At 35.0% G+C, this 14,481-nt stretch overlaps 1 protein-coding gene across 6 annotated transcripts in view; it reads right to left on the minus strand.

Annotated features, from left to right (window-relative positions):
- The window catches only part of ckn (CRK like proto-oncogene, adaptor protein), a 153,253-nt gene that overhangs the window by 8,627 nt on the left and 130,145 nt on the right, over window positions 1-14,481 (minus strand). For all 6 annotated transcript variants that reach the window (XM_065362007.1, XM_065361988.1, XM_065361980.1 and 3 more), the window contains exons 6-7: window positions 4,050-4,160; window positions 2,737-2,838 (exon numbers count right to left, since the gene is read on the minus strand). In XM_065362007.1, coding sequence (XP_065218079.1) covers window positions 2,737-2,838; window positions 4,050-4,160 — 213 coding nt within the window. The remainder of the gene's footprint in view (window positions 1-2,736; window positions 2,839-4,049; window positions 4,161-14,481) is intronic.

Below are 14,481 nucleotides of genomic sequence, written 5' to 3' on the forward strand. Positions count from 1 at the left end.
AGCATAAGGATCCGCGAGCACGAGCTCGCGCTTATCAACAACTCGACTCGTGTAAACATAACGTACGAGCACATATGTACGAGTATAATACAAAATAACCTAGAATATAGCACTAGTCATCTCGATAATTAATGAAGCAATTTGTAACGTTTAAATTCGACCAGTTGACGAAGAAAAACTCAACTTTTTTGAATGCTTACTAACAAGAAAACTTTCATAACTCATCAACTCCCATCACAAGCTAAAATTTATATCATTTAAAGAGCATGTCATTTATACACATTACGACTAAATTTTGAACTGTTCGAGCTGATTTTTCAATTTTTGACAAATTTTCAAATTTTCTATTTTTTTTTTTTTTTTTGAAAATACATTTTAACAAATACATATCCTATTACATACTATTTTTGGAGGAAGGAAGAGAGAGGGAGAGGGAGAGAGTGTCGATATTTTTTCACCTTTCAATTCTCTACTACTCATTCAAGACAAAATTGAAAAAAAAAGTTCTGAACTCTGGAAAAAAGTAAAAATGAAAAATTTTAAAAACTAATCAAAAAACGAAAAAAAGTTTTCTGAAGAATTAAATTTTCCTGATGGGGAGAGGAAGAAAAGGAAAGAGTATTTTCCTTTCTTTTTACACATCACACTTGAGAAGAAAAAAAATTGAAAAAAGATGATGAATTGGCTGACAATGATTGGAATAAATGAAAAATTTTGTTTGGTGAATCAATTTCAGTTCTTCACGAAGTGAAATGAAGGAGGAATAAAAACAGAAAAATTCAATAAAATTAATGGAAAAATGAAAAAAAAAATCAGTTTTGAAATATTTTAATTTTTTAAAGGAAGGGATATGATTTCCAAAAGGTTCATTTTTAATTCTGATTCTCTATCATAACCACCTGAGAAAAAAATTTCGAATAGCTCAGAAAAAAGGTGAGAATGAATGAAACATTTTTTGAAATTTGGTTAAAACGCTTCTGAAATATTCCAAATTTCTGAGGAGAGAGTCGGGATAGGGCGTCAATATTTTTTTTTTAATTTCTCGCAATAATTCTTCAAAATTATTGTTCGACAAAAAAATGCTATATTTTGAAAAAAAATGATAAAGAATTTTCCTCCTGTAGATTTTTTGTTTTTTAATTTTTTATAAAATTGTGATCTGTCACGAGAAAACCAACCTAGTGTCCAAAAAATTTTACAGGAAGGGCATTTGAAGTTTTGAGTCTATGTATCAGGCAATCTAAAATTTGTAGGTCCATGAAACTTGCACCACTTTTGGCCCCCATGCGTGCCAACATAACCCGCGATATTTTTTTTCAGAATGATCACATTCAAGGTTGCCAAGTCCAATAATCAAAATTTCCCAAAATCAATTTTTTCGATTTTTTTGAATTTTTTGCCAAAAATGTTGAAAAAACTACCCGAGTATGAATTATTAATGAAGAATAAGTTATTATTATTAAATTTATCACGTTTCTTAACAAATTTGTGTAAGGTGAAAAGAGTTGATTTTTCCAACTCAAGCCTTACTCAAATTTCAAAATATGGCACAAGTCCTCCAAATCTGGGCCGATTGTTGCAAAAATTGGCATTTCGACTCCCCAGAACATGCCTTTCAAGAAAATCAAAAAAAAAAAATTTCTCAATGTTTACTGTAGTTGCTCTATTTTTTTGACCTCAGATTTAGGGTCAAAAGAATCGTTCGCGAACGTTTCAACCCCCACAGTCGGATTCAGCACCCTAAGTACTACTGATATCCCCCATAAAAAATATATCAATTTTTTGGACACTAAGCTGGTTTTCTCGTGACAGATCACAAATTTTAGAAAAGAAAAAAAAATTCAAAATTCTGAAAAATTTTAAAATCTATGTTGAATTGAAACATGAAAAACAATATGGTTTTTAAAACATTTTCTTTTTTTTGGTGGGGGGGAGAGGAGTATCCATATTTTTTTATATCTATATTTTCAATTCTTTGAAATTATTACTCGAGAAAAAAGATTTAAATTACGTATGTATTCTGGAAAAAAGACAGAATAAAAAATGAAAAATGTTATAAAATTTATAGAAAAATGAAAAAATACACTTTTTGGAGTATTTTTATTGATTGGAAAGAAAGGAAAAGAACACCAACTTTTTTTTTATTTTTATTTTTTTGTATTTCAATTATTTCACTTAAAATTCTAAACTAAAGGGGGGGGGGATTTTTTGAAATATTTCAATTGAGGGGCGAGGAAGGGGATGTAAACTTTTTTTCGTTAGTAGTTGTTTAAAAAAAATTTTACCACTCGAGGAAAAAGGGAAAATTTCAAACCATACTTAAAAGAAAATGAGAATAGTAAAGTTTCATTGAAAAATTAAAAATTATAGGACATTTTTACAAATACATAATATTTTAATTTCCGGGGAGAAAAAGGTGGCTAAAATTTTTCACCATTTTTTCCTTTCTTTACCGATCAAATTTTTCAATCTTGAAATTCCTTAAAAAAGTAAAAACTTTTTGACAATTTTGAAAAAAAAAACAGAACACTAATAAATGACAAGGAAACCAGGGATTTTCTGGATAATTAGACACCTTGCAGATTTTTTTATAATCAACATTATGCGATAGTTGCTCATTAAAATGACAAAATTTCTCTAAAATTACGCCGTACTGTTGGTACATATAAATATCAGAAATGTGTACAAATATGCCGCGTGTGCTCATCTACACTGTCAGCATTTATCTATACTCACTGGAATGTATTCCGGAAGACCGTCAGATATTTTCAATTGCGCTATTTCCGCTTTTAATCGCTTCCGATGATTTGGTTTCTTGATACCGATAGCAGTTAAATCCTGTAATCAAAAACACACACGTATAAATATCTTGAAAAACTCCAAATAGAATCACTCCAGTTATTTATTTGCCTCTCAATTTAATTTTTTTTCAGTGAAAATGTAACATTTTTAAAACAGAGCTATAGATTTTTGGTATTCTTTCAAACAAATCATCTCACTGGAGGCTGCAAATCGACAAAAAATACTGGAAATTGATTCGAAGAGACCTATATTATTATGAGAATGAACTTTAATCGATTTTATTTGAAAAGAACTACGTTACAGGAATGTTACATTTTTAATAAAAAACTAATTCGAGTTTACAAATTTTCAAAAATTTGCTTAAAATTGAAAAAAAAAATCAGATGTTCGAAATTTTACTGACACGTGGTTTTGAACGTGCCCTTTACAGCATTTCAATTTTTATTCGAATCGAAATCGACACTTAAAGCAACTCCTTAGGTTTGGAAGTTGGTGCAAATAAATGAGACATGAAAAGCTGATTTTCTGTATTTATTTTCCTGTTTCCTTTTTAATGTATGCTTCTCGTTCGTACTCGTAGCTATGGTAATCCTTAATACACGTGTACGTACGTGTAAATTGTGTTCTACATAGACTCTGTCTAAATACGCATCGCATTCGTAATAACGTGGCAATAAACACCTCACTCGAAGTCACGGGATTACACAAAAGGTCAAAATTTGGCAGTTATCTAATCTTGAATTTAGCCATTTAGCTCGTATTACGAAAAGCAATATCGCGGAACCGATGTTTTATAAAATATTAATACTCGTTTAATAGGTAGCGGGTAGAAATACACAGTACTACGCGAACAAGCTGAACTTTAATCATAGTCATTCGTACACTAAGGAAAGCTATCATTCGTCGGTATAACACCGCTGACCAAATTAATTACCCAGCTCTTGTTTAGTCAGCCACCGACCACCGACAATTAATTACGCGCTGGTTGACTTTGAAAAAAATTATAACTTATAATAGCGCACCGTGACAGTGACCGCGGCGACCTGAGGCCCCCAACCAACGACTGCCAAGTTCTGCTAACCTGCTGGCTGCTACTATTCAGTATTCGCTCTTAAATTCGTCAAATGTAAAATGAACCTCTTTGTATGGTATTACACTATACGGTTGCGGTCACTTCGTGAGGAGTGAGGACGAAAACATGCAACCCAACAAGGCGGTTAAATTTCAAAAATTACCACTATACTAACCTCTGGGGTCATTCTGACAATTGTTGGCATATCGTAACCGGAAGCCACGAACAGAGGAAAATATTCTTCAAAATGTAAATCTAGTAGCCAGCTATGTAATACATCGTGATCCTGAAAAAATAACAAAACAAAAACAAATCAAATAAACCGCGTAAATTTTGATACAAATAATACGTAGGTACGAGTATGAGTATAAAATTATCATAAGCAGTTAATTAGGTAGACTGGTAGAGGTACACATATATACGAAAGGTACTTAAGATAACTAAATTTTAATTTCTCGAAGACATAGAACACTCGTATTGAGAAGAGAGACGTAAAATTTACACACGCCCTTGATGATTTCCTGCATAATATTTCATTTCATCAATGAAAATGTTACCTACACCGGTCAACAGGTTGAACGAAACACGTAGGTAGGTAGATTGGTTCAGGTAGCACTAGCAGCTATCAAATAGACAAGTAAAACGTGCTTGTATAATACCATTACCAAGTACGTGTACGTGTAGCATAGTACATATCTATACGTACAAGTACCTACTTGGGGTACGTTCATTATTTACGGTGAATAATTTTTACTGTCCATCAACCAACGTCTTTAGAACTTTGAAGAAAACCAACAAGTTCCAATCTTTAATTGCTAAAATTTTGATGCATGTTAAAGTTACCATTATTTGCAAACCTTATGAGCAGGGTGTTCTTTATTTTGAAAAATGATTTTCCCTCACTTTTTCAGGTTTTTCGGACCAATATTTCCAATTTTCCAGTCCTTCAAATACAAACTACACTGAAATATGGTGGAGGGGAGGGGGGATTCAAATTTTTGACCGTTTCGAGTGACGACCGGCAAATGCTACAAGGTGTCTAACAAATAGTACATTAAATGCTGATTTGCTGATTGCTGAAACAGGACAGAAGCAGGATTTTTGAAGATAGTTTCCTTCAAGTGTTCCAATTTGGGGAAGAGGAGGATTAAAAATTTTTCAAGCCACAATTTGTTTACTTGTGGGTCAAAATGTTTCGGTTCTCAAAGAGAATTAAAAAAACTGAAAGTGGAATGAAAATCACAAATTTTTATTGAAGAAATGAAAAAAAATAAAACTGACAATTTTAGCAAAACAGAACTTTTTTGACATTATAAAGAAGATAAGATTTTTCATGGCAGTCTAGGCAAGTAACAGGACTTTTTGACAATTTTGACAAGAAATGGGACTTTTAATGGACAATTTAGAAAGAAAAAAAAAACAGGATTCGACTTTTGGTGCATGAAAGTCGACACCTACCTTTGACAGAAAAAAACTGCACTTTTCTGGTAATTACACATAAATGACAAAAGACATCATTTTTTGACAATTTGAGCAAAAATTTAAAAATGTTAGCAACAATAAAATTTTTTGACAATTTTGGCAAAACAAGAATTATTTTTAAACATAAACAGTAAACACCCCCCCCCCCCAAAACGTCCGACAAAAAACGCTACCTATAACTACCTACCTTTTCCGGAAATTTTCACAAAAAGATAGAACTTTTTAGGCAATTTTGGCAAAAAACAAGACTTTGTTTGGACATTTTGAGACAGTAAAAGGACTTTTCAAACAGCTAAGACAAAAAATAAATGCTTTTTGGGCGAATTGACAAAAAAAATTCTCAGTGATTTTGACAAAAATTACGACTATTTTAAAATCTTATCAAAAAACGACATTCTAGAAAAAACATGAATTTTTTGAACATTTTTTGACAATATTGATTGATAACAATTAAAATTTTCAGACAATTTTCACAAAAAATGAGACTTTTTTTGACAATTTTTGCAAGAAAACAGAACCTTGTTGAGCAATTTCGCTAAGGAACAGGACTTTTATCTGACCATTCTGGAACAGAAAGAGAACTTTTTGAACACTTAAGGCAAAAATCAATGATTTTTGAATGTTTTGGCAAAAAAACAAAAAATTTTTCTTGGCAATTTTTTGAAAAAAAAATGACGAGTATTTGAAAGTTTGAACAAAAAATAACATTCAAGCAAAAATATACTTATTATTAAATATTTTGACAATTTTAGCAAAAATCCAGTGTTTTTGACAATGTTGGTTAAAATTGGAATTTTTTGACAATTTTTTATGAAAAATGAGATTTTTGCAATTATAGCCAGAAAAAAGGACCTTATCGAGCAAATTTTCCAGAAAACAGGACTTTGGTTTAACCATTTTTGAAACAGATAGAGGACTTTTTAAACATAAGGCAGAAATCAACGCTTTTTGGATGTTTTGGCTTTGGCAAAATCCATTTTGAAAAAAATTACGACTATGTATTTGTAAATTTTATAAAAAGCGACATCTAGTAATTTTGTCCAAAAATGCAACAGGGTGACAATTTTTTTTAAAAAAACAGGAATTTTTTGACAATTTTAACAACAAAAAAAATTAATGCTTTTTGGGTATTTTGGCAAAAAAGCAAGAATTTCTCAGCAATTTTGACAAAAATTACGATTATTTGACAAATTTTTTCAAAAAAAAATAAAATAGACGAGTAAAGTTAGAAAAATGTGACATTCTGACAATGTTCACAAAAAACAGATCTTTTTGACAATTTTGTCATAAAGTTACATTTTTTGACAGTTCTGACAGGAAAAGCAGGATTTTTGTAAGGCAATTTTGGAAAAAAGCAATACTTTTTTAACAGCCACGTCAAAAATCAATTCTTTTTGGATGTTTGGACCATTTAGCAGGAATTTCTCAGCAATTTTAGTAAAAACTAGGATTAGGAGGGACGTTTTGACAAGTTAATCAAAAAATGACTTTCTAACAACTTTACGTTGGTTCTCTTTTACAAAGTATTTCAAATTTTAAAAAATCAAAAAAAATTCGAAGTCGAAAATTCGCTCTTATATGTACTAGTCAATTTTTCGCATAAATTAACGAAACACCCACCACGAAGCTCTATCGCAGCAACAAAATGAGCAAAGCAGCGACGACGACGCGACACGACGAGACATTTCATCTTCAGAAATAGTTCTCCACTCTCGGTTCGACTTTCTCTATTGAATTTGAGCAGCGTAGAGCAGCTCACAATGAATTTTTCATTCATTGTTATTTACAAGTACGAGTATATATACAAACCGAACTGGGTTAGAAGGGTTGCTCGCAGGGGTAGCCGAATAAGTAATTCGATATACTCGTACCTTGCTTACTCTTCTATGTACCACTCTCCTATGGGCTATGAGAACTTGTATGTGTATACTCGATATGTAGGGCATGGCAATGCCAATGCGGTGCTAAGGGGGCAGACATATACTCTACATACTGTTCGGTGTTTTCGTGGAGGACGTGTGCATTGAAAATCGCTTCAACAATACATCACCGTCGCTTTTTTCTCATTCGAGTGCTATTATTATAAGTACGAGTATCCACACGAAAGTAGTGAGTAGTGGGTACCTCTACCTCAGTCAGTAAGTGGAAGTGCATACTACTAACATGTAGTTAATAAAACAGTCGGAACAGTTGGTGATGAGATGTACCTCTACCAATGATGCAGAGCTGTGCTCTACTATACACATCCACCATCCACTCGAGACGAGCTACGAGCTACGTGAAAAAATAAAATAAAAAGCACGCTCGTATAATACGCGGCATCGGCATCGCGTCTCGTTGCTTCGCGTCCTTGTCGTGTGTAAATTTGGAAAAAAGAAAGGCGATTCATTAGTCATTCTCATTACAGCTACGTGATCGGAATCGATAAATACGTACTCGTAATACGCGAACGAGCATCGACACGTCGCATCGCGTCGCGTCGCGACGTTAACCAACCAAAATATCTAGCAGACCACGTATCATCGTATTCGTGTATTCGAAAGAAGAAGAAAAAAAAGCAGACTTCGCCAAGTAACCGTTTGCATAAAGGCAAAAACAAAAAAACAAAAAAAAAAGGTAGACTACAGATAGGCATTGGAGAAGATACACCCCAGCGAGCAATGTCAATTTTTTGGGTAGAGATGAGGTACATCTATCTACTCGTATCCCTATCTATACATACAGAGTCGTTCAAATACGAGTAGCATACTCGTAACTGCAGGACAGTCGCGACCTCAAAGAGAAAAAACTTGATTTACTTTGTAACGGAATATCGCGTTACAGAAACGCTTCATTACACCCTTTGTTTGCTGGTCACTCTCATAACCAACCATCGACCCGTTAATCTGCCTTCGCCTGCATTTTCCTGCATGTGCATTGTGCTTGTGCATATCTTTAAAATTGCAGACGCGACGACGCGACGCAAAACATCCTTAACTCGTAGAATCATTTCATCGTGTTGTGAAAATTTTTTCTTCCAACTTATAACAACAATAGCTGTTAGATAGTCGATGTGATCCGTTATTGTATCGTCTACGTACTCGTAGCTATTCTATAGGTACGAGATAAGCTTGTGGGATTTTCCACTTTGTACTTGTACTCATTGTACATATCATACCTGACCAAATATACGTTATTCCGTTGTGTTCGTTGCTGTAGATATGTTGTATTCGTCTCTCGATAGTTTGACATGGTATCAGGCGTGGTTTTCAAGTTGTAGATTGAAAAATTAATGTGTGGTTGTGGCCTGAATTTTTTTTTTGAATTTTTTTTGAACTTGTTTGCCGTTTTTTATCGTTACGTAAGTTTTTTAAAGTGAATATGTTGGCTAGAGATCAATTTTGCGGTGTTCCGGAGTTCGATGGAACTAATTATCATACGTGGAGCTTTCGAATGAAGCTGTATCTAGAGGCAAAGGAAGTTTTGACCTGTATCTCAGTTGAACCGACGGATCAGACCAAATCCAAAGACTCTAAAGCCAAGAGTATTATTGCGAATTCGTTGTCTCATGAAATGTTATGTCTAGTTTTGAATCAGACATCGGCGAAAGGTATGTGGGATGTTTTAGAGAAGCTGTATAATCGTGTTGGCCGAGCTGAGCAAGTACTGGCGGAAAATGAGCTCAGTGCTTTACAATATGAACCCAGCAAGCAAACAAGAACCGAATTTATTGCCGAATTTGGAAAACGAGTTCATAAAGTCCGAGCCTCCGGTAAAGCAGTCGACGAAGATGGTGAATTAGCTCATTTATTGTTAAAAATGCCAAAGGAGCTTGAACATTTGAATGATATCGTTGATGTTTTACCTGCCGACGAGTCTAAGCTGCAATATGTAAAATCAAAGTTCCTATCAAGTAAAAAGTCACCCACTGAAGTCCAAAGTACACCTTCCGAAGATAAAAGTTCCAGTTCTGAGATAAAAACTAGCTCCAGTTCCGAGAATAAAAGTGACGAGCCTGCAGATGGTGTTAATTCGAGTTCATTATTTTATGCCAAAAGGGACATTCAGTGTTTCGGGTGCGGTGAAAAAGGGCATATGAAGAAACAGTGTCGTAATAAATGGACTAATCAAGGCAGACGTCATAATGGACGAGGTAATTTTCGCGGTAATTGGTCCAATCGTCGAGGGAGAAGAGGCTATCGGGGTCGTGGTAATAGCAACAATAATCAAAATCGAAATCCGCCAGAATCGTTTCTAATTGAAGTAGATAATCATCAGTTGTCAATTAATAATTCCGAAATCGAAGGTAACAATAGTTTGATGTCTTGGTTGTTAGATAGTGGTGCCACTGACCACCTAGTTTGTAAAAAGGAATATTTTTCTGAGTGTATTCGTTTGAAACAACCTGTTGATGTTAAGGTTGGTGATGGTTATCCATGCAAATCGGAATATATTGGTAATGTTAATGTTGTATTTAAAGTTGATAGAAAATTAACTAGTTGTAAAATTAAAAATGTATATTTGGTAGAAGAAATTAGGAATAATCTGTTATCTCTGAGTACTATTGATCAGGCTGGGTATACTATTGTTTTAGGTGATGGTAAAGCAGAAGTGTATAATAGGTCTAGACAGTTGATAGGTATTGGAACCAAAAAGGGTAAACTGTACGAGATAACGTGCAAATATGAGGGCAAAAATGGTAATTTTGATAACGGTGATAAGTGTATCTATGCTTCACGTAAGGTTGAGACAGATAAAAAGTATTGGCATCGAGTGTTGGGTCATGTGAATTTTTATACTATCAAGGAGTTGGCTAAAGGTAATATGTTGGATGGTTTTCCTAGTAATGTTTCTGATGAGTATGTTGAATGTGATCTGTGTAACCGGAATAAGATGAGAAATTTATCGTTTGGCGGAGGTCGAAGTAGGGCTAATGATTTGCTTGAAATTGTTCACACAGACGTGAATGGACCTCATATGACAAAGGGCAATAGAGGTGAGCAATATTTTGTCACCTTTACAGACGATTATAGCAAGTATGTGAAGGTATATTGTATCAATGCGAAGTCCGAGGTATTCGATTGTTTTGTGGATTATTATAACAAGGTAACGAATTTAACTGGTAAGAAAATTCTGAATTTGAGATGTGATAATGGTCGCGAATATATCAATAGGCGTTTTTATGATTTTTCGAGAGAGAAAGGGTTCTTTATTCAGAAGGTTCCACCATATACACAGCAGTTGAACGGATGTGCTGAACGTCTCAATCAGGTGATCGTTAATCGTGCTAATTGTCTGTTTGATGAGTCTGGTGTTGATAAGAGATTTTGGCCAGAGGTTGTTAAAGCAGCAGTTTACATTGGCAATCGTGTCCTTGCAAATTCAGTGGAAAATCGTACACCATTTGAGCTTCTTTTTGGTAAGAAACCTGACGTTTCGAATCTTGTTTTGTATGGATCGGAGGTTTTCGTTCGTGTACCTGACCAAAGGCGTCCTGATAAATGGTCCAAGAAAGGAGTCTATGGGAAAATCGTTGGTTTTGAGGAAACTGGTTATCGTATCTTGTGTAATGGAGAAATAACTGTGTCTAGGAACGTGAAGTTTATTGATCCAACCAAAAGTAGAATAATGTACCTAGATAGTGATGATGAAGAGGATGAGTCAAGGTCGAATGAGTCAAGGTCGAATGAGTTGAGGTCAAGTGAATCGAGTGAGCGTGAGTTACCTCGGAGATCGTCACGTGAGAAGAAACCAATAGATAGGTATGGCTCACCAGTTGCCTATTTTGTCCAAGTAGGTGTTCCGGATACGTATGAGGAGGCAACTACTGACGAACGAGCTGATGAATGGAAGGAGGCAATGGAAAAGGAGCTTCGAAATATTGAGAAGAATGCCACCTGGATTGAAACTGACCTACCTGAAGGTCATAAAGCTCTAGATTTGAAGTGGGTATATGCCAAGAAAGCTGATGGTTCGCTGAAAGCTCGAGTTGTTGTTCGTGGTTACCAACAAGATGACGAGCTTGAAGAATTATACTCACCAGTTGTTAGTATGGCAGCTGTAAAGACCTATTTTTCGTTAGCTGTGAAGAATAAGTGGCATATTGAGCAGTTGGATGTTGATGCTGCGTTCTTAAATGGTGAAGTCAAGTCGGAAGTTTATGTCAGTCCTCCGAAAGGATATCCTATCAGACCTGGTAAAGTACTCAAGTTGAAAAAGGCACTATACGGTTTGCGCGAAAGTCCGAGATGTTGGTACGAATGTCTTGATAGGTATCTCAAGTCTTTAGGCTTCAAGAATTTTGGTTCTGAGAGATGTATTTACGTAAGAGGAAATGTGTTCATATTGGTATATGTTGATGATTTGTTGATTTGCGGTGGTGATCTCAGAGAAATTCAATCAGTGATTTGGAAATTGTGCTCAAGATTTTCTATGAAGGTCATGGGACCTGTGTCGAATTATTTAGGCGTTGAAATTCGTTATGATCGAACTGGTGGTGTTATGGAATTGGTACAATCGGCATACATTGAAGAATTAGCTGTGAAATATCGTGTAGCAGACTCCGAGCAGATTTTTACAACACCTATGGAAAGTGGTCTCAAGTTGAGAAAAATGGACGAAGTGAGAGATGATTTGCCTTATAGGAGTTTAATAGGTGCTTTGTTGTATATTGCCGCAGCAACTCGTCCTGATATCTCATTTTCGAGTGGTTATTTGAGTCGTTTTCAGGCAGGCTATTGTAAGGAGTATTTTGAGTATGCGTTGAGAGTGCTCAGATATTTGTATTGTACTCGTGATCTTTGTCTGAAATATGTTAGTATTGGTTCCTCGGATCCAGTGTTGGATTGTTACGTTGATGCGGATCATGCTCAAGATCTGAATGATAGAAAGTCCACATCTGGATTCGTTATTCGTGTGTATGGAAATCCTGTGTTATGGAAGAGTGTCAAACAGGGAGCAGTGACCAGAGCATCCACTCAGGCTGAATTTTATGCACTTGCTGATGCCACTCAGGAAGTGATGTGGATCAAGGGATTATTGTCTGAGTTTGGTAAAGTGGATTGCAACGTTAAGATATACGAAGATAACTCTGGTGCTGTATCTCTTGCCTGTAGGGGTAATTTCACTGGCAGAAGTAAACATATAGATATCGCTTATCGTTTCGTTCATGATTTAGTCTCCAAGGGAGAGATTTGTGTAATTCCGGTGGCGAGTGAGGAAAATATCGCGGATATTTTCACCAAGCTCCTAGACCGGACCAAATTTGAATATTTTCGAGGTTCAATGGGGGTCGTTCCTTCTAGTGTCTAGCCTATTTGCATTGAGCTTTATTTATCGTTTTATACTTCGTTGTTTTAAATCATGTTGTGAAATATTTATTTGTTATGTTATATTATTCAATTTGCGTATTATTGTGTTTTAATGGAATATTTTATGGTGATATTTTATAATGTATTAAATTGTTAATTTGTGTCACATCGAGGTGGCGTGTTAGATAGTCGATGTGATCCGTTATTGTATCGTCTACGTACTCGTAGCTATTCTATAGGTACGAGATAAGCTTGTGGGATTTTCCACTTTGTACTTGTACTCATTGTACATATCATACCTGACCAAATATACGTTATTCCGTTGTGTTCGTTGCTGTAGATATGTTGTATTCGTCTCTCGATAGTTTGACAATAGCAGTGAAATTCTTACACATGGGGTATGGGGTCGTACTCGACCCGCGCCCACGTGTGAGCTATTTCGCGACTCGCATCGCATAGTTTTTACTGCCATACGTATCGCGAACGATAGCGCACGTTAATTAACCCGATCTGACCCGAGTGATTAGCATTTCACATGTTGCCCTACTCCCTACTACATGACATACCTAAAGAGAGAGAAAAATAAAACAAATACAAAGATACGGGGTGCTCCACACGTCCACAGCCACAGATGATTGTGACGCTGACGCCCAAGCCATTCTCGACGTCGGGTCGTAGTAGTAAACAAACACATACGTTAAGAAGACGAAAGAGATAATGGGAGGTGGTGCGGCGCGGCGGGGGGACAAGAGTATCGCAAAGATACATTGCTCAATAATGATAAATCTGTCGATCAGGAAATTATCGAACCGAACAAAAGAACAAGTCGAGGTTGGTATTTGGATTCAATTTCACAGAGGTCGCGTTTTTGGAAATAGTATGTTCTAAAATTTCAGTAATCAAAATTTAAACTATCCTAAACGATTCCTCAATTAATTTTTAATAACTTTTCTCAGAATTTTAGACCAATTTTTTCGTAAAGTAAAAGGGGGAAGGGTACATTTTTTTCAAACGTCACGAAAGGGAAATTTCATGAATCTAGGATCCAGGGAGGATGGGGTTTGGGATGGCTTCTACTCAGAAATTAAATTCTTTCATTTTGGAAAATTTCCAACTAAGTTTTGAAATAGGGATCACGAGTCCTGAAAACGTTGAAAATTTAGACATCATACTGACTTCTCGTGCCAAAAACCAAAAAATGCACGTATTGAAAGCGAACTTCAAAGAACGGATTCGTTGCCAGGGTTTCCTCGTTGCGAAGGGAGCAGGGGAGGGAAATTTTCTTAGAAAAATTATCTAAATCTGCGTGATTTTGGCCAGAATTTCTCAGGGGGTATGGAATGTGTCAATGGATTAAAAATGATGAAATTTGGAAAAATTTCATATGGCTCATTAAATGAAATAAATAAAATAAATAAATTAGTTTTCATCATTTTTGTGCGATTTTGAAAATTTTTTTCCAAGCGTTTTCACGATATTTTATGCAGTTTTTCACTTTTTACCAAACTTTGCAGGAATTGCATCACTTTTTCATAATTTTTAGTTCAACTTTACCGCTATTCGAGTATTTTATTGTCATTTTCAAAATGTTTTATGCAATTTTTCTCAAGATTTTATATGTTTTTGATAATTTTAGAATGATTTTAATGATTTTCAAGTGGTCTGATGTCATTATTGACATATGTTTCAATTTAACAATACTTCGTGCAGTTTTTACCAATTTTTTCTAAATTTCGCTAAAATTGCATCATTTTTTCATGAAATTTTTCATTTTATTATTTTTTTTTATGGATACCTACCTAATAATGTGGAATTTTCGTGGATTTTCATGAAATT

Source organism: Planococcus citri, chromosome 1, assembly GCF_950023065.1.
Source record: "Planococcus citri chromosome 1, ihPlaCitr1.1, whole genome shotgun sequence".
In the NCBI taxonomy this organism is placed as follows: Eukaryota; Metazoa; Arthropoda; class Insecta; order Hemiptera; family Pseudococcidae; genus Planococcus; species Planococcus citri.